Consider the following 27,953-nt stretch of genomic DNA (forward strand, 5'->3'; position numbering starts at 1 on the left):
TGTGAGTTCAAGAGTTCAACTTTATTGCACAAGAGGTCTGTTTAAAAGTCTCATAACAGCTGTTCAGAGGTTGTCCATAAACCTGGTGCATGTGTTCTGAAGCAGTTTCATCATCGGCCCAATGTAATGGTCAGCTGCTTCATCGGAGATGACCCTGAAGATTGAGGGTCCACTTCGGTTCTGTGGGTTTTGATAAAGCCATGAGACTAACGCGGGATTGCAAATATAGGTGGAGCTGGGGGTTCTGGGCAGGGCCTCGAATTGTACGAGAACGCGGAATCACAGTGTAAGTGGGAGAAGGAGCGCAGTGATGTGCTGCTTTCACCATCTATGTTGGACTTTGCTGATCTCCCAATGCCTGGGATTGGTCTTCTCGATGAAAATCTGAATTCACCTTCCCCAGCAGCAGAGGTGGGCTACTGATTTCAGGACATTGATGGGAATGCTGGAGACTTTCAAGAAGGCTTTGAGCACATCCTTCAGCCTTGCCCCCTGCCCGCCTGGTAAGCTCTTCCTGTAAAAGAGCTTGGAAAATCGTGTTTTCTTTATGAGTCTGTTGTCCAACGTAGGAAGGATGTGCAGAAATTTGAAGACTCATCCTTCGACGGTCAACAACAGCGATCGAATTCTATGGAGGGAAATGAACAATCAATGTTTCAGGCTGGGAGCCTTCATCGGGTCATTAAGTTCCAACCCTAGTATCTAGAGAGGTCGACTGTTTATCAGGAGGCATCATTTTGAATCTCACCGTAGCTGTTCTAGATTTCAAAATTAATTAGTCAATTAAATATGGAACTAACAAGCACTAATGTGAATCTGTCTGAAGAATCAATATGGTTTGCATGCGGGAACAGGGGAAGGAAATTTTCCATCTTCTCCAGCTTCCAAGCCCACCATTGTGGTTGGCCCTTAGCTTCATACAGTGGATTCTCTATGTCCACAGGTGGATCGGCTCGACAACAGCTTCTTCACAACTGCCATCAGGTCCTTGAACAACCCCAACACTACCACAGACTATATTTCAGTTTCTCTGCCTCAACTAGCATCGTGATGTTTATTTATTCTGCCATGTAAATTGCACATAATTTATGTTAAATTAAGTTCAGGTTAATTTATACTTGTAACGTCGTGTGTCACTGCTGCAAAGAGCTTAATTTCAGTGACATTTAAATACTGTGTATGTATGCCCATGACAATAAACTTGAACTTAAATGATGTGCCCTACCCGTAAGAGCTGACTGTACCTCGTGTTGGCCTCGGGGAAGACGCTGGTCTTTCTTTGCTAGCGGATATTGCCGAGACAATACTGATCTGTACATTGAAAGACCACTTGTAGTTAAACCAGGTGTTGGAAGCATCCCAGAAGGATGAATCCATTGTTGTCTAGTAGGTTACAAATAACTGGGCTATACTCTGTAATTAACAACATCCCCAGTGGTATAATCCATTGCTATTAATAGTGTGCAAAAGAACAAGCTGCTGGAAGAACTCAGCTGGTCACGCATCATCGTCATTTCAGGATGTGGCTCCACAGATGCCGCCTGATATTTTATATTTTATAGTTTATATAATAGCAGTTTATATTTTTCCTTCCGTTGACTGAAATCTCTCGTCTCACTATCTATGTAGTTTATTGTTGGGATGCACATCGTGGATGACACTTCTTATTTTATCTTTTTTGAATTTAATTCACTGCCTTTTGAGAAATTTATCCAAGGTTAGACATACTAGTACCATCTCCGATGAAGGTTGGAGACAGAGAAAAGAGTGCACATTCGTTCCTGGACCAATCATTAGGTATAACAGGCGAGCAGGCATTTCATCCTGTGTTTCATTAATCACAGTAAACACAATGGGAACTGATTGAAGACCTACACAATTTTGAAATCAATCATCATATCTCCCCTGCTTGTGGTACTCATATTTTGGTGATGAGACTCAAAATATTCATAATTAAATGGAGGAGTATTGAAGATTATGCCACCCACTTTGTTAGCCAATGTGCATGCCAATGACTACGGAATTTGTTATACAAATTGGATGTCTCCAAACACTTGAGTTTGTCTGTGTAACATCAAGTAGACAAAAGCCCCTTTATTTAAAGTAACAAATTGCACTGTTTAGAAAAATATTTGGAGTGGTTTTACTCAACGTGGCAAACAGCCAAAGTTTAATGTCAGGATTTTTTGATCATGTCTTAAGTTCTCCAAACACTGCAGAAATGCTGCTCCTAACAAAGGTAACAGAGGTGGAAATGAGGAGAGCTTTCACTTGGTACAAATGGATGTAGATCTGATAATGTGAGATCTAGGAGCATGGCAGCTCACATGCAAAAAAAAATGTTGGGGCAATTCAGCAGGCCAGGAAGCATTTACGGAGGGAAGCGAACAGTTGATGTTTCAGGCTGAGAGCGGGACTCTTCATCAGGGCATCAGATCACTAAATTCCTGCTCTAGTATCTGTGAAGGTTTGTTTGTTGTGTACTGTGTCGCATGATGTGGGCAGTCATAGTCTATCCATGACCATGATTGTTCTTGGCAAACTTCTCTACAGAAGTGGTTTGCCATTGCCTTCTTCTGGGCACTGTCTTTACAAGGTGGTTGACCCCAGCCATTATCAATCCAGGAACGAAAGGGTTAACATATGAGGACCGTCTGGCAGCTCTTGGGCTGCAATCCCTGGAGTTCAGCAGAATGAGGGGGGATCTCAGAAACATTCAGAATATTAGAAGGCCTGAACAGATTAGACATGACAGTTATTTCCCATGGTAGGGGATTCTAGGGCAAGAGGGCATGACTTCATGATTGAAGGGCGTCCCTTTAGAACTGAGATGTGGAGAAATTAGCAGGGAATGACTTATTGTCAGTAGCACTCACATCTATGGGGATGAAATGCCTTGAGACACTGGTCATGATTAGAATCCAGAACTGGCTCAGCAAGGACCTGGACCCACTGCGACTTCCCTGACATCACATTAGGTCTGTGACAGGTGCAGTCCCAATGGCTCTTCATGCGACCGTAGATCACATGGACAATACGAACACCAATGTCAGAATGCTGTTTATTGAATACTGCACCAGAACCTGGGTCTCTGCAATTGGATCCTTGAATTACTAATACATTCCAGTCCAGACATCTTGACTTCCTAACTGGAAGACCACATCTCTTCCTCAATGATGATTAACACGGGCACACCAAATTTGCTGATGATGCAACCATTGTTGGCAGAATCTCAGATGGAGTCGAGAGGGCATACAGAGCGAGATATGGCGGTTAGTTGAGTGGTGTGGCAGCAACAATTTTGCATGCAACATTAGTAAGACCAAAAAGCTGATTGTAGACTCCAGAAGGGTAAGATGAAGGAACACAAACCTATCCTCATCAAGGGATCAGAAGTGGAGCGAGTGAGCAGCTTTAAGTTCCTGGGTGTCAGTATCTCTGAGGATCTAATCTTGTCCCAACATATTGATGCAGCTATAAAGAAGGCATGACAGTGGCTAAACTTGCACAGATGTACCTCTGAGAGCAGTCTGACATGGGGGTGGGGGTGGGGGGGGGGCTACTGCACAGAATCGAAAGGAGCTACAGAAAGCTGTCAAATTAGTCAGCTCTATCTTAGGTACTAGCCTCCGTATTATCCAAGACACCTTCAAGGAGTGGTGCTTTGGAAAAGCGGCGTCTATTATTAAGCACCCCATCACCCAAGGTGTGCCCTCTTTTCGTTGTTACCTTTGGGAAGGAGGTACAGAAGCCTGATGGCACACACTCAGCGATTCAGGAACAGCTTCTTCCCCTCTGCCATCCAATTCCTAAACGGACATTGAACCAATGAACACTACCTCACTTTTTAAAAACTATTTCTGTTTTTGTGTTATATTTAACTATATACATACTGTATATATGTACTTACTGTAACTGATTTATTTATTTTTCTATATTTATTATGCTTTGCATTGCACAGCTGCCAGTAGGTTAACAAATTTCAAGACATATGCCAGTGATACTAAACCTGATTCTGATATGCGTTGTGTGTACACTGATGGAATTAGTTAGACAGGCAACATCTTTCAGTCCTGGCATCTTCCCAGGGATGAAAGGCATTTTGGATGAGGAGCATTTGATAATTCTGGGTTTGTACTCGGTGAAATTCAGAAAGATGAGAGAAGATGTCGTTGAACCTGCCGAATACTGAATTTGGGGGGAGGTCTTTGAGAGAGTCATAGAGTTTATAATCTGCGGGCACAGCTGAGTCCTTTTAAAATTGAAATAGGGCGAAATTTCTTAAGCTAGAAGGTGACGAGTCTGTGGAATTTGTTGACACTGGGAGCTGTGGAGGTCAAGTCATTTGAAAAAGCGATTGGGTAAAGGGATTAAGGGTTATGGGGAGAAGATGGGTGAATGCGGTTGGGAAAAAAAATCAGCAGACTCGATGGGCCAAATGCCTTCATATCTTTGGTCTGAAATGGCCGGTTAAGATATGGTGGAGGAAGGGGCCTATTCCTTAGCTGTATTTTTCTTTGTTCTTTATGAAGTGGCCAAACAAATCACTCAACAGAAGGGGCAATTTGGAATGAATAATTAATATTGGTCTGACCTGTGCTTATCCAAGAACATATTTTAAAAAAATACAGAAATATGTTACCTCAAACACAAATAGTGGTATATTCAATGAGCAAGTTCAAAATCATCAACCCAAGTTTCTAGGATCATTGATTAGGGTACCTGTTTTAGAACTTGGTGAAGAATAGCGGAGTGAGAGGAGGCAAGGAATAGTACCTGCTTACAGTGCAAAGGTTGAGAAAGAATAATTGGAACTGGCACGTATGAAAGGGCAGCATGAAATGTCTCCAGGATTCCCATCAGACACGTAGAGCTGAAAGCTGAGGGATTAGCACAGTAAGTACATTGTTCTCCAGAGCATCATTTTGCCAATACTCATCGCAGCTTAACCAAAGTCAGTCAACATTAGTCATGTTCTATAGACTAAAGGGCAGTATACAGTATACTGTCTTAAATAATTAATAGATTTTACACCAACACAATTTGTGCAAACTGAATCAACAGTGTTTTAGTTGGAATAAATCCAAAACTACAGCTTGCAGTGGAGTAGTTCTGCAAACACGAGCATTAGAAGAACAAAAATTGCCATGGTTTGCCTTGTTAGAATCTAATCTGCTCTTCAGTCAATCAATAACCTAGTTCTCAAATTGTACATGGCACCTTGATTATGTAATGTGGGTGTGGTGTTAACAATCTGAACGATGTGAGATAGGAAAGATTTGCATTTAGATCACACACTTCATGATTTTATAATGTTTATAGTCCTGGAGGGACATTTTCAAATGCTAACATGGCAGTTAATTTAAAAGAAATAAGAAATAAAAAACGATCTAAGCCCTGAGGATATTTTTGATTGGCCCTCAGCAGGAGCTGTGTGACAGTAGAATGTATTGAAGCAGAGGTTAGATAAGGCAGATAAAGTTAGAAAGTGGTTTTAATATTTGATTGTTTAGGTTTGTGTTCGTTCCAACGTCATCGAGTTGTCAGAGTGAAGCTGGGAAATGCTCCTTTTGCTGCAAGTCACAAAGTTGGAGTTCTCTTTTACAGATAGCAGTTACCATTACACTAGCTGTTAATTTGAACCATGATGGATTTCAGCTGGTCAACTGTATATTAAGGGTTTGTGAGACCAATACAGATAAAAGGAGTCAGGTCATGGACCAGCTGTGATCTCTACTGAATAACAAAAACAGAAAAAGTCAAAGTTAAGTTAATTGTAACTGGCACAAATATGTGTATGCACAGGTGCAATGAAAAAAATTAATTTCAGCAGCATCATAGGGACGTAATATCAGAGATGTAGCATTTACAAGATAAGTTACACAGTAAAGCAATAGAAAATTACACAAAGTTTTATGTAAAAAAACAAAGTCCTTTGTAGTGCAATATGGTCAAAGTAGTCATTGTGTTATTAAACTGAGGTAGTGTTCAGGGTTGTTCAAGAACGAAATGATTGAAGGGAAGTAACTGTTCTTGAAACTGATGGTGTGGGACCTCAGGGGTCTGTACCTCCTGCCCCATGATAGCTGCAAGAAGATTACGTGGGCCAGATGGCAAGGATCTTCAATGACGGATGTTGCCCTCTTAAGATGTTTCTAATGGAGTAGAGCAGGGATTCCCAACCATTTTTATGCCATAGACTAATAGCATTAACTGAGGGGTCTGTGAACCAATGGTGCAGAGGGATGTGCCAGTGGGTTGGGCCCACTGTTCTCTGCAGCCTCTTGTCTTCCTGCAGTTTATTCCGATGCTCCTAATTTGCACATCATAAACTCCAACAAACAACAGTGTTGTAACAATCAAATCTATGTGTTTGTCAAGGGAAAATTAATCCAGCATGCCACAGAAATTTCCCTTGCCCCTTTTCCATATAACGCCCTGTGATCTTACCAGACCATGCCAGAAGGCCAGTACAAATATGCACCTACACAGTACAGAACACGCCACTATTGCACTGAACCATTAAACAGTAATGTAAAAAGGAAACTTGAACCTTCAGTCTCCTGATTCAAAAGAAGTGGGAGGTCTACCAAGTGGGCAAAACTAACACCAAGAAGGTAGCTTAGTGATTAGTGGGACCCTATTACAGCCCGGGGCATTCCAGAATTCAATTCTGGTGTTGTCTGTAAGGAGTTTGTACCTTCTCGAACTGCTCCGGTTTCCTCCCACAGTCAATGATGTACTGGTTAATAGGTTAATTGGCCTTTGTAAATTATCCTGTGATTAGGCTCAGGTGAATTGTTTGGCAATGTGGCTCATTGGGCCGGAAGAGCCTGTTTCGCACTGTATCTCCAAATAACTAAATAAAGGTTGCTACCTAAACTAGTCAATATTCTGAGAGGAAAATTGTCACGTTGGTTGTATATGTTGTTCCGTGTTCTGACTGGAAGCACTTGCTGAGACCTGAAAATCAAGACCTCCTGCCCAAGAAGGCATGGTTGTTGAAACTGAAAATATTTGCATATTTCAGTAAATGTTTTAGCACATTTTAGTGCCTTGGGCAATTCATCTGCCCTCTGCGTTCTTCAAAAAAGATTAAAATATGAGTTAACCTCAACCAGTCTGAGTGACCTCATGTAACTCTTTTGGACAAAATTCGAATTCAGGTCGCTTCTGTGAAGAGAGAAACTTGCTAATCCTGCTTGTGTAAGATGTGAGCTATTTTAACTGAGTATTGATAGACAGCGTAATATCTCCATTGCTGCAACGCAGTGTGTACCCTTTTGCTGTAACAAGCGGTGTGGGGATGCCAGTGGCATTGGCAGAAGAGTACAGAGCAAGCTGTGTCAGAACAGAAGGCTGGGTCGTCACGATGCTGCACCGAAGATGTCTGGTGTTGAGAGTAACTGGAGAGAGAGTTTTTGTGGCAAGCGGGCTGATAAGGAGAGGCCAAAGATCGAAAGTGAAACTGAAGAACTGAAGGGAAGAGGAGATTTTTGTTTCTGAGCAGCTGTCTGATATCTGGAGAGCAGTATCTGACTGACTTGTGTACTGCCCGTTACACCGCTGGGGCATTTAGGGCATCAGTGAAGATCCTCCATCTCTGGTGGTAGTCAGAGCTTCCTCCATCTTGTCAGAAGCTTCCTCTCAGTTTTCACTTCTGAGGTATGCAAGTCCTGGGTAGAGACTCAGGAATACCATTGCACTCAGATGTAGAGGGATTCTCCATTGTTGTTTCCAAAACAAATTTTATTTTACCCTTCAGGGTTGAAACCCTGAGCTGAACCCCCGAAGCTGGAGCAGCAGCAGCAGCAGCAGCCTTTACACTTTGACATGTTTGGCCTGGGTGACCCGACTAAGCACTAAAGCACAAAGCCTGGACTTCAGCCTACATAGCTCCCTAGGTGATTGAGATACACAAGCCTCCAAACCACAACAAGGGCATGGTCCTCTTGGAGGGTTATCTGACACGTGGGTGGAATTGGATTCCATGAATAGAAAGCCCCGGGGAGAAAGCTCAGGACTGGAAGCAACCCACCCTGGGTTATCAATGGGCGGGTATGAAAATAATGGGCCAATAGGCCAGTGCCCCATGCTTTTGTGATTCTTGGAGTCTTTGTGCGTCCTCTTGTTTCATTGCGACAAATCACGCAGTTTTTTAACCGTCCTGACCGAAAGCAGGATCAAACCACTAAAACATTGTGGATCTTTCTTTGCAGAAAATGACCGTGCACTCACATTTAAGTAGTGTCCACACTTGGGAAGTAAATGAATGGCCCGTGAAGTGCTTGCTATTGCCCTGAGCCTGTGAGGTGTGGCTAGTAAAAATGCTTTCATTGAGATCCTGAGTGTAAATTTTAGTCACAGATGTGAATATAACCTTCGTACCAGTGACTAAAAGTCTTTCTATAAATACCGGCAGACAGGACTGTGAGTCGTCTCTTTGAATGGAAAACAGTGCAAAAGACTACAATCCCCAGGCTGTGCAGATTTATGTTATTTGTTGTAGTCGCTTGGAAGTACAGCTGAATGACATCATAATTAGGCAGATAACATCTGGAACATTGCTTTCTTTCCTTTTTCAAATTTCCAACTGCCAAAAGAACCTTCCCTACATTCCCAGAGAGGGAGCCAGCAAGATTGAATCAATCCAGTTCAGAGAGAAGTACTTGTGCACCAGGCTTGCCCCGCATAGTGCTTCAAAGAACGTCTCCTCTGGGTGATTCTTATGGCTCCACTCTTTTACTGGATTAAAAAGGTACCGGCTAGCCTGATCAATTAGTCTTAAAAAGATTTTCTGTGTGGTGTTGCTAATGTCCGGTGGCTATTGTTTTACTTTTTCAGGTGATGTGTGGAGTTAGTATGAGAGACCATTCCCCTGACCCCCTTTATTCCACACTGTACTAGGGCTGTGAATTCACAAGAGGGACAGAGATCTCAATTTTCAGTGTCTTTGTACAATCAGGATGTCCCAAAGGAACACATTAGCATTTAATTAGAACTGGAAATCCCTTGCATCCGAAAGATGATAACTTTTCATAGTGCAGTCTTCCATCAGAGCTGAACTATAGTGCAGCTTGGAGTAGATGCTCTAAATTTCTATTTGATTCCAGTCTGAAGCAGGAATTCCCAAACTTTTTTAATGCCGTGGACCAGTACCATTAAGCAATGGGTCCGTGGACCTCAGGTTGGAAACCCCTGGTCTAGAGGGAGAGTGTAACTCTCTGTTGTGTCTGACTGAAGCGCTGTACCGCTGGACAGAATTGAATTCAATGTGCCTTAATTTAAGTTCAGTCACCTTGCCTGATTACCAAGAAGTTTTATCTTAGCACTGATTATAAGTTTTGCAAAAGTGGGAAAAATAAAGCAAATTATTCTTCAAAATGCCAAGCAAATTGTGCAGCATCGGTGGAAAGAGAAGCGGCTTAAATATTTCAGATCAACAGTGCTTTGTGGTGAAAAAACTGAACAGTGTTTCTGGGTGTGGGGAATGGGGGAGGGGGAGACAGCAGAAAGGAAGGTCTGTAACAGGGCAGCAACTAGAAGGAATTAAAGATGAAAGGTATCGATAGTAGAGCCATAACGAAACTCAAGGTAGATTTGATGATAGTGGAATGAGGACCTCTTACCTGCCAGCTTGTACTCCTCCCCTTCGTCCCACCTTCTCATTCTGGTTTTTGTCCCTTCCCTTTCCAGTCCTAACAAAGGCTCTCAGCCCGAAATGTGGACTGATTATTCCCCTCCATCATGCTGCCTGACTTGCTCAGTTCCTCCAGAAATTTGTGTGCGTTAATTTACAGGCTGGGTCTGAAATATCGTAATGGAAAAATGAGAAGTAATTATTGAGCTTGGGATCAAACCTTACTGGAACTGCTTGGGAAGCTGAGGACGGAGAGGTCAGGCTGGGAATGGGATGGAAGATGGAAGCTGTAGGAAGCTGTAAGGCCAGGATCTGACTCAGGGACTCTTCAAGGCCATTGGTCAGTCTGCATTTGGTCTCTAACACTTTTCTTCCTGCTGTTCCAGGTTCCTGATGTTATCAGCAGCATCCGACAAGTCTCCAAGGCCTCCTTAAAAGGGGATGCCAAGTCCCGGCAGGACAGCGATGACGCCTTCTACAACTCACAGAAGTACGAGGTGCTGTACTGTGGCAAGGTGGTGGTGATGCACAAGAAGGCCCCGTCCACTCTCATCGATGACTGCATTGAGAAGTTTGCCCTGCACCAGCGGGAGAGGGAGCGGCTGAAGCTGCTGAATGAGGACTCCCCAGCGGAAGCCGGTGAGGGAGGAGAGCTCCTCTGCGACGCGGCCGACGAGGCGGCCGTCAGCACCAACCTGCCCTGCGCCGGCGCCGGCCAGGGTGAGCTGCCGGGCGCGGGCCCCTGCTCGGTGCTGGCCCAGCCCAGCACGGAGGACGTGCCGCTTGAGGATGAGCAGGCCGAGTTCCGGTACCGGTGCAACAGTGTTGCCAGCATCCGGCCCAGGAAGGTGCCCGACCTCGCCACTAAAGTACCTCCTCGACGTCGTCACGCCAGCGCCCCAAGCCACGTCCAGCCCTCTGACGCAGAGAAAAATCGGACAATGTTATTTCAGGTACGTGTGTTCATTCACCCCTGTTTTCTGAGAAAGAGCCAGGTAATTGGATAAATCAAAGTTCTGTTTCAAAGTAGCAAAGAAACATCCTTTATTATGTGATTCTAACATTGATGAGTATCCTTGGATTTAGCATTTTATTTAATTCAATTGCTAATGTCCTCCCATCATTGAGCAGATAGAGGCTTCATATGTAGTGCTTGCATGTTTCCTTTGTAACATATGGTGACAATGGGAGAGGAAATTTGTGCTTAAGCAGCATGTTTTAAAAAAAAATCCATGATGCTTTCCCTTGAAAGAGTGATAGAAGTTTAATCAATGGCTTTCCAATTGACAGTGAAGCTATGCAAGAGCAGTGATATCAATAAAAATCAGTAGATTGTCTGCTCTAGACTGCAGATCCCATCGTCTCCAACTCCTAGATATCCCCCAGACCATTTCCTGCTCAGATCTCGATTTGATCAGATGTCCCCTGATCACGGATCTCACCAACTCCATCCCTGGCTCCAATGGTTATGGAGGCCTTTGGGCTGTTTCTTGTGGCCAGCTCTGGTTCCAGTGACCCCAGATGGATTCAGAAGCTGGATTCCACTGCTGCCATTGCTGGTTCCTGTGACCCCGGGTGTCTTCAGACTGTGCACCCTCTAGCTCCAGCTGCAGCCTGGACCTTGACCACCAGCACCTCTAGGCCGAGACTTTACTCACTGCCACTGGGTCCCCGAGCTCCCCTCCCCCCACCGCCACTCTCCACCCCTGTCTGTCACCATCACCTCTTGGGTCCTCGGAGCTCACCGCTTTCCTGCGCACCCCAACCGTCTTCTCTGATCTGGCATCAGCAACTCTCTTCACCTCTGATCCTTTCCATGCCTTCATCATTGCCCCTGACCTTCCCCTCTCTGTGGCAGAACATTCTGTCCTCAGCAAAGGCCTTACCTTTGTTCCCCTTCGCTCAGACCTCAGCGAGTTCCACACCCTCCATGCATCAAGTTCTTCTTCTGTCGCCTCCGTCTCTGAGCCCACCCACTTCTTTGGCAAGAATTCCACAGCCCGCACTGACCCCTTCTCCCGTCTTCAACCCTGCTCCATACCCTGGTTCTCTGCGTGCTCCGGATCTGTTCATCTGGAATTGCCGATGAGACATCAACCAGCTCGACTCCAGCACTCCTTTCTCCACCTCAAAGCTTATCCTATCTGAACGCACTGCCCTCCCCTCTCACCACACCATTCCCAATCTTCCCGTCAAACCCACAGACAAAGGGGATGCCGTTGTAGTGCGGCAGACTGACCTTTACCTTGCAGAGAGCAGGCGGCCACTCTCAGACACCTCCTCAGACATCGTCTACCCCTTGAAGAGGATCCCACTCCAGACCATCAGTAAACTGTCTCCGGCACCACCACTAACCTGATCAATTCTGGAGGACTCCCATCCACTGCCCCCAAATACATTGTCCCCTTACCCTGCATTGCTCGCTTCTATCTCCTATCAAAGATCCATTTTGGCATCTTCCCCCTTCCTTTTCAGTCCTGATGAAGTTTATCATGAGTACCTAATGCTGAGAAAAAGAGCAACATTTCTTTTTTGTGTGATCTTTGCAGCTAGAATCTAGGAGTATAAAGTGCGTGTGCCATTACTTCACTGAAGTTTAAGTTATACTCCACTATGTCTACTTTTTTGGGGTAGCACAGTGGTGTAGTTAATTGAGTTGCTGTTCCATGGCTACAGAAACCAGTTACAAAATCTTGCCTCCCCTTTCATTGACTGTGTCCAAACTTCCCACTCTCGAGAAAGCTGCAGACGTAATTAAGGATCCTTGCCATCTCATTCTCTCTTCTGCCACCTCCCATCAGACAGAAGTTACAAATGCTTGAAAACACATACCACCAGGCACAAGGATATCTTCTATCCTATTGTTGTAAGACTCTTGAGTGGACCACTTGTATGATAGCGATGAACTCTTGATCTCTCAGTTGACCTCACCTTGGCCCTTGCACCTTATTGTCCGCCTGGACTGGTATTTCTCTACTCTGCATTCTGTTATTACTTTTCCCTTTGTGCAACCTTCCTGTAATTACGTTTGGGATGATCTGTCAGGATGGCATGCAAAACATAAGCTTTGTACTATATCTTGGTACATGTGACAATAATCAAACAGCTACTAATTTCCTATTAATCCTGGTTTCCTGTGCTGTCTGTGTGGAGTTTGCACGTTTGCTTTTGCCACATCACCAAAGCCATGCAGGATGATAGGTCAGTTGACCACTGTACTTTGTCCTTAGAGCGTAGCTGTGTGGTGGAATCTGAGGGGAGCTGATTGAAATGTTGGGTGAATAAAATGAGATTAATGTTACTGCACATGGGTGTTTGATAACGTGGACTCAGTGGGCTGAAGGGCCTATTTCCCTACACAAAGAGTAGTTAGCGTCTGAAACGAGCTGCCAGAGGAGGTTGTGGAGGTAGGAATATTTAAGAGGCATCCGAACTGGAACTGGAATGAGTGAAGTGCTGAAGAATATGGGATTAATGCAGACAAGTAGCCTGCTGTCTCTTGAAATGCACTAATCCTGCATTGCAAACACGTATTTCTTTCCTCGCATGTTTATTGCTCGGAGACCACACTCTAGCCACCCTGTCTCAGGTCTACAGTGTTACATTCAGCACCTTGGAATCCTTAATGATGTTCACCAGTTGATTAGTGGAGGCATTCAATGAAACAAAGTCCATGTGGACTGATATCCATCCTCTGTTTTGCAGGTTGGCCGGTTTGAAGTTAACCTCATCAGTCCTGACACCAAAACTGTCGTGCTTGAGAAGAACTTCAAGACTATTTCATCCTGCTCTCAGGTTTGTTGTTAACCCATCTTCTCTGTGGATTTGGTTGCACAATTTAGACAAGTCTGACGCTGCCTGCAGTTGCTACTATTATTTTTGCCAGATTATTCTAATGTTAAATCAAAATGTGCCCAACACTGGAAATTGAAAACAAAATAAGAAAATGCTGCAAATGCACAGTAGATTGTTCAGTAACTGTGATGAGAGGAGCAAATTTGACCATCTATTCAAAATCAGAAGAATTAGAGTTAAGCAAAGATTTGGGGTGCAGAAAAGTGTGTGGAGAAGCGAGAACAAAAGGGAAGGGCTGTGATTAGGTGCAGGATGGAAGAAATGCTATGTGAGTGAACTAATACTGTGAGATTCAATTGTATGTAAGCTGCTCTGCCCACCATAACCATGCCGACCGTAAAGAACACAATTTGTCCTAACCCAGTTTACTAGCATTTAGCCTGTAGCCTTCAATGTTTTGGAGATATAAGAAATAAATTATTTGAGGAAATAACAGGCAGGATAGACAAAAGAGAGTCAGTGTATGTTGTTTTCTTGGATTTTCAGGCCTTTGACAAGGTGCTAAACTTGAGGCCATGAATAAAGATGAGGCCCCATGGTACTACAGGAAGGATACAAGCATAGATAAAAGATTGGCTGACTGGAAGGACAGAAAGAGTGGGAATAAAGGGGGACTTTTCTGGTTGGTGGCTAGTGGTGCTCCGGGGGTCTGTGTTGGGACGGCTTCTTTACATGTCATATGTCAATGATTTGAATGCCAGAATTGATGGCTTGTGGCCAAGTTTGTGGACAATACAAGGATAGGTGGGGGAGTAGGTAATGTTGAGGAAGCAGGGAGTCTGCAGAAGGATTAGGAAAATGTGCAATGAAATGGCAAATAAAATATAGTTTAGGGAATTGCATGGTTATGCACTTTGATAGAAGGAATAAAGGTGTAGACTATTTTATTAGTGGGAATAAAATTCAGAAATCAGAGGTACAAAGGAAATTGGGAATCCTCTTGCAGCATACAGCATGAAACAGACCCCCTGGACAGTGGGCAGCAGCACCCTGGAATCCATCCATTTTACACTAGCCTAATCACAAGACAATTTACAATTACCAACTAACCTACCAACGGTACAATCTTGGACCCTGGGAGGAAACCAGAGCACCTTGAGAAAACCCAAGCATTCACGGGGAGGAATGTACAAACTCCTTACAGATGTCGTCGGAATTGAACTCCAAACTCCAATACCCTGAGCTGTAATAATGTTGCAGTAACCACTACTCTACTGTAAAGGTTGTAGCCCCCCACCCCCCCATCTATGAAGAGCTGTGCTGGTATTGGAGAGGGTCCAGAGGAGATTCACGAGAATGATTCCAGGAATGAAAGTGTTAACATATGAGGAGCGTTTGATGGCTCTGGGCTTGCACTTGCTGGAGTTTTGAAGAATGAGGGGGATTTCATTAAAACCTATTGAATATTAAATGGTTTATATAGAGTGGATGTGGAGAGATGTTTCTTATAGAGGGGGAGATCTGGATCAGAGGGCATAGCCTCAGAATAGAGGGACCTACCTGTAGAACAGATATAAGGAGGAATTTCCTTAGCCAAAGGGTGTTCAATCTGTGGAATTCATTGCCAAAGATGGCTGTGGAAGCCAAGTCGTTGGGCATATTTAAAACAGAGTTTGCTTGGTTCTTGATTAGTAAGGACATCAAAGATTATGGGGAGAAGGCAGGAGCATGAGGTTGAGAGGGATGATGCCATGATGGAATAGCAGAGAAAACTTGATGTGCCAAGTGGCCTAATTCTGCTCCTATGTCATATAGTATTTCAAGTGCTTGTCTACATACTTCTCAAAAGTTGTGAGAGACTTTGTCTCCATCATCTCCTCATGCACTGGGTATGAACTAAGGTAATATCTGCTGGAACTAAAACAATTGTTTCCCCAGATTATATCATCTTACTTATATTTGCCTCGAAGAGCTTTTCTGAGATATTTTCTCAGCAACACCAAGATATATCCCAGCTGAGCTCAACATGGAGTTTTCAGTTTTTGAGACCAGAAAGAGTGCAGCTTCTGTCTGAATAGATCTTTCCCTGTTTCATGGTCAAAAGATCAGCTGTAACCTACATAGGCCTATCCCTATCATAAGCCTTTGGTTTATTCTTGTCTTTTATTTACAAAAAGCTATGCTTTTGCTATAAATGTTCACTAGATTTTTACATTGAAAGGAAATAAATTGGATGATCACCTTCACCAAGAATGCAGTGTTTATGGATGGTATGCTTGGATATTTCACAGTCTTATAAGATTATAATTCAGAGAGAGGCTATTTGGTCCATTCTCTTCTTGCTAGTTGATGTAAAATAAATTATTTAGCTAAATCTGCGTTACCGGCTCTAGCATGTAACCTTAAATTGTGAAGGTTTAAGAAAATTTTAAATGTGGTAATGGTTTCTCCCTCCACTACCCTTCTTAAGAATGAGTCTAGTTCCTATAATCTTACGGGTGAAAATATTTCTATTCAAATCCCACTAATTCTTCTATCACCCTAAAGTTCATGGCCTCTAATTATCAACCTCCTTATTACAAGCGTTAGGGTGTATTTTGGGAGGTAGGACATATAGCGGGCATTGACTTCAGCAACCAAACTTAAGATCTGACAATAGATTGTAGATTAAATTTAAAATGCAGCTTGGAACCAGGAAACAGCCTCTTAACTGATATTGTCTGCATATGCATGAATGCAATGGACATCCCATTGCATGAATAGGACAGTAATTAACACTTATTTTGGGTGTGTTGATGGGAAGAACCAGGCATTTGGAAACTACATGTAACTCAAAAGAAGCATTATGAGGGCATTGTAACAATAGAAATAGTCCTGTTACCTTTGTTCTTTAACCTATAAAAATGTGCTGTTACGTTGGATCAGGGATCCTTTGTCTTTCAAGTGACTCCAAAAGGCTGTCATCTTATCGTGGGTGTGTTAAATAAAACACTAGTTTTTATATCTACCAACTGTGTCTCTTTGGTGACTTTGGTCATGGTACAACAAGAGCATCTCTTGTAGATTTACAATAAATTTATACATGTCAGATAAATCCAACCTCAGCCTCACCTGACCCAAAGAAATCAACCCCAGCCTGTTCTGTATTTTCCTCCTGGTTAATGTTCACCAGTCCTGGCAAATCCTTTCTAAATCTCTAGTGTACTTACAGAAGCCACACCCTTCCTTTGGTGACCGGATGGGTATGCAGCTCCCGACAAGCTAACTGCCTCTCTCTGTGGCTATTTGCTAGTTGTTTTAGAAATGTTGGAAAGTCTTGAAAATCTGGGAGCAGGTATCCTCAGTGCAATAGCTCTGTTACAAATTGAATAGCCTCTTTCTTTTTCTGTCAGCCGGCTGGTGGCTTAGTAGTGTCAGCGCCAGACTTCGGAGCAAAGACTCCCGAGTTCGAATCCATCCGTGCTGGGTTGAGCGTCGAGCTAGCAACTCGGCCTCGTAAAAACAAGAAAGCCTGATTCCGAATATCTCCATTCAGAGTTAACGGCTTTCTTCTTCTTCTTTATTTTTCTGTTGGACCTTTTGACAAATACTATTCATGCTAGGTGTTACATACCTCCCCCACCCCCGCTTGCTCTGGAGTTTCTGTAAGTTAAAGATTCAGTTATTGAATCACGGAGTCATACACCAAGGAAGCAGGCTCTCAGCCCAAATGATTCCTTGTTTCCTTGCTAGCTGGTGAAAAAGATGCCCATTCAAGCTAGTCTCATCTGCCTGTGTTTATTTGAAGGAATCCATAAGCAAGGTTGGGGAAATGCTATCGATTGTTGACAGATATAGCAGAAAAAATGTGTGTCTGAACATTTTATTATACATTTTAGTCACAAAATATTATCGATGGAGTAAAGGGGTAAAGAATTTTGAGGCTATTTTCCAAGGCACAAAAGATTCTGCAGATTCTAGCGACCACTCCCCGCTGAACATTGACGGCTCCTTGGTAGAGATCGTAAAGAGCACCAAATTTCTTGGTGTTCACCTGACGGAGAATCTCACCTGGTCCCTCAACACCAGCTCCATAGCAAAGAAAGCCCAGCAGCGTTTCTACTTTCTGCGAAGGCTGAGGAAAGTCCATCTCCCACCCCCCAATCCTCATCACATTCTACAGGGGTTGTATTGAGAGTATCCTGAGCAGCTGCATCACTGCCTGGTTCGGAAATTGCACCATCTCGGATCGCGAGATCCTGCAGCAGATAGTGAGGTCAGCTGAGAAGATCACCGGGGTCTCTCTTCCTGCCATCACAGACATTTACACTACATGCTGCATCCGCAAAGGAAACAGGATAATGAAGGACCCCATGCACCCCTCATACAATCTCTTTTCCCTCCTGCCGTCTGGGAAAAGGCTCCGAAGAATTTGAGCTCTCACGACCAGACTATATAACAGTTTCTTCCCCCAAGCTATCAGACTCCTCAATACCTGAAGCCTGGACTGACACCTTGCCCTACTGTCCTGTTTATTATTTATTGTAAATGCCTGCACTTTACTTGTGCACTTTATGCAGTCCAGTGTAGGTCTGTAGTCTAGTGTAGCTTTCTCTGTGTTGTTTTTTTTTACGTAGTTCAGTCTAGTTTTTGTACTGTGTCATGTAACACCATGGTCCTGAAAAACATAGTCTCATTTTTACTATGTACTATACCAGCAGTTAAGGTCGAATGACAATGAAAGTGACTTGATTTGACTTAAATATGACTTTGCTTGAACTGACTGGACAAATGTACATCTTTAGTGTATTCCTGTTCACTATTTGAAAATGGCTTCCATTAAGAAAATCAGTATAAAATCAGTTGGAGAATTGAAGAAATGGATAGTTTGAAATGTCACGTTGAAACTGTTTGCAGTTTGAGTTTGCATATAAATGGGCTAATTCTTAGAGTGTTAGTTAGAAAGTATTCTTAAACTTGGTTAAATTGGTTTATTATTGTCACACTTACAATGAAAATCTTTGTTTTGCCATCCATTCAGACCATTCATCACATCAGTCCATTGAAGCAGTACAAGTGAAAAGCAGTGACATATAACTTACACTCCTAGTTTGTTTTAACAGTTAAATGAAAAGGAGAGGTTTTTCTTTAGTGGGCGTTTAGTTTCCTTGCCTAGGTACAGTACGTTATCAATAACATTGATCAACAGCGATGAAAGGCATATTGAGAGAGTTTAACCAGAGATATACATCAATCAAATGTCTACAGACCTGCAGTGTTCACTCACCACCAGAGCTGGTGGACCTACTGTGTATTTCCAAAATGTTCTATTTTTTTTAATGACAGATTTTCAGCATCTGCATTGTTTGACTTTTAGAGAACTGGCATTTTGTCAGTTTTCCCTATGTAGCCAATGACATGTAACTTTGACCTTTTTTTGACTGATTAATTTGCATGTAACCAATATCTTTTAACTGTATCATTCCAGGGTATAAAGCACGTTGACCATTTTGGGTTCATTTGTCGAGAGAACATCGAACCTGGTCTGAGTCAGTATGTGTGTTACGTGTTTCAGTGTGCCAATGAATCACTGGTAAGTTCTTCATGTATAGAGCAAATATACAACAATTGTTTCAGACACTTTTTCTCTAGAAGTTGGACTATAACTTGAAATTAGTTGTCGGAGCCTGTGTATGGACTTCAGCTCAACATATGAGGTGTAATATGGACAGGTTTCTGGGCACTTCTGAGACTGAGTGAATAAAGCATGTAAGGCACAGATGTATTTGATATTGCAGAGCTTCAAGTCGTTGGTGCTAAGTGTACAAAATGCTTATTTAGTAAGCCTGCTACTTGTGACTGTTTTTAGATCAGAATCTTGTGAAATTTGTTGTTTCATGGCAGCAGTACAGTGCAAGACTTTTAAAAATTACTACAAGTTACAAGAAGTCTGAAATAGGGATAGCGAGGTAGCGCTCACAGGTTCATGGACTGTTGAAAAGTCTGATGGCAAAAGGGAAGAAGGTGCTCCTAAAACATTGAGTGTGGGTCTTCAGGCTCCTGTAACACCTCTCTGATTGTAGTGAGAAGGGGGTATGTCCCAGGTGTTGTGGGTCCTTAATGATTGATACTTCCTTGTTGAGGCTTCACCTTTTGTAGGTTTCCTTAATGATAGGGAGGCGTGTGCCCCTGATGGAGCTGGCTGAATCGACAACCCTCTGCAGCCTCTTAAATTTCAGTGCATTGGAGCCTCCATATCTGAGAGTGATGCAACCAGGCAGAATCCTCTCCGTTGTGGCAGCATGCTAAAGATTAAGGTGACGTACTACATTTCCTCAAACTCTAATGCAGTATAGCGTGCCTTCTTCATGATTGCATCAGTCTGTTGGGCCCAAGGTAGATCCACTGAGATGTTGACACCTGAGAACTTGACGCGCCTCACTCTTCCCTCTGCTGACCCCTCAATGAGGACTGACTGGTCTGTGTTCTTCTGTCTTCCCCTTCCTGAATTCCATGATCCGTGCCTTGGTCTTGTTGGCATTGAATGCAGAGTTGTTGTTGGGACACCACTCAACTAGCCGATCTGTCTCGGTCCTGTATTCCTTCACACTTAGGTGATTTGGCTAAGCAACAACGGCAGTCATGGTTGTGCATCACATTCCCCTTCTTAAATTCAGTTCCATTCTAATTTATAAATAAATACATAGTGGTACTTTGGTGCAACAAGTGACATGACTGTCTCACATCTCTAGTGATGCAGTTCCAATTCTGACCTCTGTGCTCTACATGAGGTGTTCGCTGATTCTCCCTGTAACTGTAGCTTCCTGCCACGTACCAGAGGCACGCACATTAGTAGGGTAATTGTTCAATGTAAATTACTACTTAGGCTACATCCATATTAGACCAGATAATTTTGAAAACGCTGGTTTCGCGTAAAAATGATAAGCATCCACACTGTGCATTTAAAAACATATCTCTATTCACATTGAAATGGATATTTCGGCAAATCTCCTCCTACTGTGCATGCGCAGGACACATCTACCGAAAACAAGCGACATGCTTGGTGTCGAATCTCGCCATGAAAGACTTACTGTGCGTTTGTCCAGTTACAGACTAGAAAAACGTAAATGACGGACAGCTGTTGGCTCTCACACAGGAGAGGACTTAAAACTAATAAAAAACAAATACTGGAGCTTATGGAGGCAACTGACAGGGAGTTCACGGACAGTATGACCTGGCTGACGACGAACATTGAAAAACTGATGAACTCTGTTGCATTAGTAAAGCACCTTGTTAAATGTGTAAAACATGTCTGCATCAGTGTTATCTTGTATTTCCATACAATGTTCCATTCGGCTGTTACACAATTATTATCAGAGAAGTACTTGCATAAATAGGTAAACCACCTTCATACAAGCAAGGACAGAAAACAGGGCAAAGTGAGTATTCTTACTTATTCAGTAAGTTATGGGTCAAAGTATTTGGTGAGTACATTTCTAACTCTTCTGGCTTCAGTCTCGTTGCCGTCTGTTCTGAAATTGTTAGGTTGCGTTCAAGAAAACAATGAAATGGCGCCCTGCCGTCACCATCTATTCCGGCATGTCATGACAGCATTTTTAGATTTCTCCGGTTACCCTGTCCACACTGCTCTTGCCAAGCGGTGTTTTCAAAATTACACACCCTGGAGAGCGTTTCTGAAAAGCTCTGGTTTTGGGGGACGAGAATGCTGTTTTAGTGTGGACGGAGGGTAAAAACGAAGAGAAAAAGCTTCAGTTACGGATCTATCCGGTGTAGTGTAGACATAACCTTAGTGTAAGAAAGAGACAGAAAATGAAAGGATAAAAGACATGTAAAGGGGGAAATAAAAGGTTGCACATAAACAAGGAGAGTGGACCAGGACTAGTGAGATTCCTTGATGAAAAGCCAGCATGGGCTCAACAAGTCAGATGTCCTCTTCATACAAGATTGATCTCAACATGAAAACTGGCTCATGTTCTTTAGTTTGAAAGTGCCAAGCCCAGTGACTTGAGCTGAAGGGGAGTTCTGTGGCATCCACCAGTCTAATTAGAGATTTGTTTGGACCCTTCATTTCACTGTAGCTGTAGGAATGAAAAATGTAATTAACTGCTTGTCAAAGGTGAAGCAGTGTATTTGCTGACAACACTGTAATAGCTATTGAGCTGAATGTGGACACAGTGTTGAAGTGTATCATGTGGCAATCAATATCAATTTACTCCAAAAACAAAAGCAATATGTAAGCTATGAGGAAAAGGAACTACAGCAACTTCTCTCATCATTGGAAAGCAGGGCTTGGCTTTGAGCTTTGCTGCAGTGTGCACACACAAAGAAAAGCAATGAATTAGTGTATCTTCCTCTCCACCTTGCAGTATAACTCATTAACAGTCCATTTATCCAAAATAAAAATGCATGGTCACATTTCACATGTGCCTCTGTGCCTCCTAACTCATCTGAACTTATCATCACAAATTCCTGTTCCCTTCTCATTTTCTCTTTCTCGAGCTGCTGGGTTTGTGAAGTAATTTGTTTGACCCTTGCCCTTTGACAGGTGGATGAAGTCATGCTGACCTTGAAGCAGGCATTCAGCACGGCCGCTGCGCTGCAGAACGCTAAGACCCAGGTCCAGCTGTGCGAGGCCTGCCCCATGCATTACCTGCATAAACTCTGCGAGCGGATTGAAGGTAAATACGGACCGCTGGCTGGTTCCATCTTATTTCCAACTGCTCACAGCAGGGTGTAGAGCGTCGTCCTCAGTTTGTGTTGAAAGGCTATAAATCATAGTAACTGTAGTGACATTTATCAGCAGTTTCAAAATCGGGAATATCGGGGCTGCAGAGTGCTGCAGCTAGGTAGTATCACTGCTTCACAGCTCCAGAAACCCAGGTTGAATCCTCACCCCCTCCCGGTGCTGTCTGTGTGGAGCTTTTATGTTCTCCCTGAGATTACCTGCGTTTCCTTCAGGTATTCCAGCTTTCTGCCACATCCCAAAGATATGTGGTTGGGTAGGTTATTTGGTCACTGTAAACTTTCCTTAGCATTGTTCAGGAGGTTTATCCAGTCACTGGGTTAATGGAAATTGGTTAAATTCATGGATGGTATATTCAGGCCGGGATCCACAGACCCCTTGTTTAATGGTTTTGGTCCATGGCATAAGGTTGGGAACATATTGAAAATCAAATACTCCTGTGTTTCATTCTGGGCACTTCAATGTGCAATTTGCACTGAATCTTTCTCAAAGCACCTATTTTTATGAAAAGTTACATTTCAACGATTGTATTTCAATATTTATACTGCCTGTGACTGATGAAATGGTTTCTTAGCATAAGACGTGGATACTGGTATCTGGAGCACATGAAAGTTTGCCAGAGGAACTCAGCAGGTTGGGCAGCATCTGTGGAAGAAAGGGTACTGTTGACCTTTTGGCTTGAAACCTTGCAATAGGGTTGAGGATGGAGAGGGGAGATGGTCATAATAAAGAAGGAGGGGGAGTGGTGAGCAAGGAGCCTGAGGTGATTGGTGGACTGAAGAGAATGTAAAATGATGGGCAGGTTATGCTAATTAGGGAGGATGGAGTGGACTTGTTGGGGAACAGTGGCAGATGGATAGTAGATAGAGGCAGACAAAGAGAGAAAAACTGAGAGGCAGATGGGGTGAAGTTGGGGAGTGGAAAATGAAAGCAGGAGACAGCTGCTTTGAAGTGAATTGAATTGACTTTATTTCTTATATCCTTAACACACATGAGGAGTAAAAATCTTTGTACGTCTCTGTCTGAATGTGCAATGTGCAAATTATAGTAATTTGTAATAAATAGTATGTACAGTAACAGAACAACAGAACAGTCAATATAGCTTAGAAATATAATTGTGTCAGCATGAATTAATCAGTCTGATGGCCTGGTGGAAGAAGCTGTCCCAGAGCATGTTGGTCCTCGTTTTAATGCTGTGGTACCGTTTCCTGGATGGTAACAGCTGGAACATTTTGTGGTTGGGTGTGACTTGGGTCCCCAATGATCTTTTGGGTCCTTTTTATGCACCTGTCTTTGTAAATGCCCTGAATAGTGGGAAGTTCACTTCTACAGATGTGCTGGGCTGTCCACACCACTCTCTGCAGAGTCCTATGATTAAGGGAGGTACAGTTCCCATACCAGACAGTGATACAGCCAGTCAGGATGCTCTCAATTGTGCCCCTGTAGAAAGTTCATCAGATTTGGGGATTCATGCCAAACTTCTTCAGCCGTATGAATTGAAAGAGGTGCTGTGTGATTCCAGTATGTACAGACCTTGCAATCCTCAGTGACGTGTGTGCTGAGAAACTTAGAGCTGTTCAACCTCTTAACCCCAGATCCATTGATGTCAATAGGGGTTACCCTGTCTCCATTCCTCCTGTAGCCTTCAACCAGCTCCTTTGTTTTTGCGACATTGAGGGAGAGGTTGTTTTCTTGACACCACTGTCAGGGTGATGACTTCCCTGTAGGCTGCCTTGTTATTATTTGAGATGAGGCCAATAAGTGTAGTGTCGTCAGCAAATTTAATTAGCAGATTGGAGCTGTGGGGGAGTGGGGGCGACTTTGTCATTGGTATACAGGGAGTAAAGGAGGGGGCTTAGTACACAGCCTTGAGGGGCTCCTATGGTGAGTGTCAGAGGGGCAGAGGTGAGGGAGCTCACTTTCACCACCTGCTGGCGATCTGACAGGAAGTCCAGGATCTAGCTGCTCAAGGCAGGGTGAAGGCCGAGGTCTCTGAGCGTCTTGTCAAGCCTGGAGGGAATTATGATGTTGAATGCTGAACTGTTGAACAGCATTCTGGAGGGAGATAAGCAGAAACACAAAAGACTTCCAGAGTTAGAACTTAGCAATAAAGGAGATAAGAATGGAAATCATTAGGAGAGGTGAAAGGCAGATGGAACCAGAACCTGTTGGGTGAGTGGGGGTGTCTGTGGGTGAACTGTGTGTGTAGTGGGTAGATGGAGCCAGAGGGGGACAGGGATGGTGAAGGGCTAGATGTTATTGTGAACGGAAACAAAAATGGGAAGACTGGATGAGGATTGGGGGAGGGTGGGGGTGATATGTGGGAGGGAAGGATAACTGAAAAACACCATATAGGAGGAATTACCTAAAATTGGAAGAGTCACTATCGGGCCACTGGATTGTAGATGGCCTAGGCAAAATATAAGGTGTTTGATCCATTAAATATAAATTGAGTATATTCTAAATCCATTACTCATCCTTGACATATAGCTATCGATGGCACTTACTTTTTCATCCCTCGTTTCCTGGAGGGTGGCTTGCTTATAAACGGCTGCAGCCCATGTGCTGGAAGGAATCCCACTTTGCCTCATGTTAGGGAGTTCCAGGATGCTGGCCCAGCATTAGTTAATTAACTGCAGGAAATTCATGCAGTCAGAAAGACTTGTGGTTTGCAGGTGAACTTTGGGATGATGGTGTGTCCTGATGACCTGATTGATGGCTGGTCATGGGTTTGCAAAGTGCTGTAGAATGTGCCTTAGTGATGTGCACCAACAGTAGATGGTATTCACTGTGGTAGCTTGAGACATCTGTAGCAGGCATAGATGCTGAACAGTAGGTTTGACTTGCGTGCATCTGTTTTCTACAGTATCCTGGTCCAAAACACCATATAGAATTGTGGCATCATATCGCAAGTAATCAGAGAATCAATCAATATTCCTTTGTCTCACCAGGTCTCTATCCACCAAGAGCAAAGCTTGCAATACAGAGGCATGTTTCTCTCCTGAACGACAATGAACAGGCTGATATTTTTGAGCGTGTGCAGGTAACAATATAAGGCCCCCTCTGAAATGACCTCACAAAAATTAGAAATTAATTAAAGGAAATTGTGATGAATATGAATCATAAGTGTTTCGTGGTTATAACAATCAATTTAAATAACAAAAATATTGAATAGAAACTTCTGATGTAACCCACAGTTTGTGACTATAGCTTACGTTAATTATAGTGGTGCTTGCCCATTTTGGAAGGTCATGATGGTGAAGAGTTATTGAGGGCTCACATGTAGTTGTTCTTAATTCATAGGCGTTCCCAGTGATGCCCCGTCTTCCTTCACTGAAAGCTGTAAATTTTCCTCAGCAGAGATTTAATATTCAGCTCACAGGTCTCTGTGTTGGGATTGCTAGAAATAAGATAAGAACATAAGAAGTAGGAGTAGGCCATCTGGCCCATTGAGCCTGCTGTGTGTGTTCAATAAGATCATGGCTTATCTGCCTTTCCCCCATAACCGTTAATTTCCCTACTATACTAAAATCTATCTAACCTTGTCTTAAATATATTTGCTGAGGTAGCCTCCACTGCTTCATTGGGTAGGGAATTCCACAGATTCACCACTCTTTGGGAAAAGCAGTTCCTCCTCATCTCCATCCTAAATCTACTCTTCGGAATCTTGAGGCTATGTCCCCTAGTTCTAGTGGTGGACAAAGATATGAAAGTAGAAGCAAGAAGAACCTGAGTGTTGTCTTATGATAAAGCCAGAACCGAAAAGGATGTGACTTCACTTTTGATTTTGTCCCCTACAGATCCATTTCTGCTATTGATTATCTCTAAATTGGAGCTGCCCCAATGCTTGTTTTGGCCTGTGCCCTGCAATAATAGGAGATAACACTATTGCTGATTGAACACCATTCTCCCCAGGCTCCCAGGTTTCTTTGCCTCTTTGAGAAGCTGGCACATTCAGTTTTTCTCTGCTGTTAATCTTTCAATGGCATTGGTTCTTGAAGAGATCTCTAAGGGAGTTCACCAGCTCTGAGAGGAACAGAAGGCTTCTAAAACTGAAGGCAGAACTAACAGAGAACTTCCTTCTCATGGGTACCAAAAACCATCTGACCCGCATTGCAAATGGGGCATCACTGTGGCATTTAAAAGCCTACAGAGAAACTAACTGCTGAGTAACTTCTGACAATCTTACCAATAAGTATTAAAAAAAAATCCCTGTCTTGACAGAAAATGAAGCCAGCTGATGACCAAGATGAGAACGAGCTGGTGATTCTCATCCTGAGGCAGATGTGTGAGAACAAGCAGAAGAGCCATTGCCACATTGGAGAGACCCCTCCGGTACAGTGTTCGTTGTGACTCACTCTGGTGAAACAAAAGGCTTGTAGTGCCGTGGTTGCTAATTCCGAGCCAAGTGATATTCCTCTTGTTTTGCTTCTTTCATTTTCCAAAGTTGGCTTATTCAGTGATTGCAGTATCACAGGAATGCAATATTACAGTACTTCATGATAAACAGTTTCAGATTATAACATGCCCATCACTATATGGAACTCAAGTGAGTCCCTGAGGTGCCCACCGGTCCTGGAAGTCCCCCATTATACCTGTGGATGCCAGACACTCTTTTCTGCTTTTCTAGGGACACATGGCATGGGCGTTATCCCAGAAGAGGGGCAGGAATCCGCTTGTGTAGAACAATATTCTTGTTAGAATGCTTTCTCAAAATACTGTCACATCTGCACAGATTGTAGATATTGCAAATAGGGTTCCACTTGTCCTTGCCTACCATTCCACAAGCCTCCATATGCAATTCATCATTATCCATAAGTTCATCCAATATGAGGATCGATGGGATCCTACCACTAACCACATCTTTCGATTCCTCCAACTTTCTGCTTTTTGCAGGGATTGCTTTCTATGTGACTCTCTTGTCTACTCGTCCCTCTCCAAGTGTGATTATACATCTCCTTCCTTACCACCAGTCATGGCAACAAATAGTTATTCTAGATGAGGCGACCTTTCCCCTGTGGGTCTACTGTACCCGGTGCTCCTTCAATGCTGATGAGACCCGAAGTAGATCGGGGCCACTTTGTCAAGGACCTTTGCTGTGTCCACTGCAAAAGGTGGGATTTCAATTTCAGTTTAACTTTTTCATTCCTATTCCGACATGATAGTTCATGCATGGCCTTCTCTACTTCCATGGTGAGGCCACACTCAGGTTGGTGGAGCAACACTCAGTATTCTTTCTAGGTAGCCTTTAATTTGATGGCATAAATGAAAATCTTTCCAACTTCTGATAATTTCTCCCCTCTCTTCCATTCTCTCTTTTTTTCCTTTCCCCATTCTGGCTTCCCTCTTACCCCTCTTACTGCTCCTCACCTGCCTATCACCTCCCTCTGATGCTCTCTGTCTGTCTTTCCCTTTCTTCCATGGTGCACTGTTCTTTCAGATCCCTTCTTCAGACTTTTACCTCTTGGACCTATCACTTCCCTGCTTCTTACATTGCCCACCCCACCCCCACCTTCGCCTCACCTAGTTTCACCTGTCACCCGCCATCTTGTACTCCTTCCCCTCCCTCACCACCTTACTCTGATTTCCCCCTTCCTCTCCAGTCATAATGAACAATCTCTGCTCAAAATGTTACCTGTTTGTTCCTCTCCATAGATGCTGCCTGACCTGCTGAGTTCCTCCAACAACTTATGTGTGTTCCTCAAGATTCCCGGCATCGGCAGATTTCTTGTGTTTTGCATGCTGGTGTGCGTGCAGATTTGTAAACCTCTGTTT

At 43.4% G+C, this 27,953-nt stretch overlaps 1 protein-coding gene and 1 long non-coding RNA gene across 6 annotated transcripts in view; one reads left to right on the forward strand and one right to left on the reverse strand.

Annotated features, from left to right (window-relative positions):
- The window catches only part of tbc1d4 (TBC1 domain family, member 4), a 291,680-nt gene that overhangs the window by 148,005 nt on the left and 115,722 nt on the right, over nucleotides 1–27,953 (forward strand). For all 5 annotated transcript variants that reach the window (XM_059970422.1, XM_059970423.1, XM_059970426.1 and 2 more), the window contains exons 2-7: nucleotides 10,027–10,593; nucleotides 13,346–13,435; nucleotides 18,903–19,007; nucleotides 21,981–22,113; nucleotides 25,130–25,221; nucleotides 26,403–26,513. In XM_059970422.1, the coding sequence (XP_059826405.1) occupies nucleotides 10,027–10,593; nucleotides 13,346–13,435; nucleotides 18,903–19,007; nucleotides 21,981–22,113; nucleotides 25,130–25,221; nucleotides 26,403–26,513 (1,098 nt within the window). The remainder of the gene's footprint in view (nucleotides 1–10,026; nucleotides 10,594–13,345; nucleotides 13,436–18,902; nucleotides 19,008–21,980; nucleotides 22,114–25,129; nucleotides 25,222–26,402; nucleotides 26,514–27,953) is intronic.
- Nucleotides 42–27,950, reverse strand: LOC132394368 (uncharacterized). The gene is made up of 3 exons (XR_009512290.1): nucleotides 27,814–27,950; nucleotides 25,394–25,578; nucleotides 42–628 (listed from the first exon to the last, which is right to left on the reverse strand). It is a non-coding gene; the product is annotated as an uncharacterized LOC132394368 (long non-coding RNA).

Source organism: Hypanus sabinus, chromosome 5, assembly GCF_030144855.1.
Source record: "Hypanus sabinus isolate sHypSab1 chromosome 5, sHypSab1.hap1, whole genome shotgun sequence".
NCBI lineage: Eukaryota > Metazoa > Chordata > Chondrichthyes > Myliobatiformes > Dasyatidae > Hypanus > Hypanus sabinus.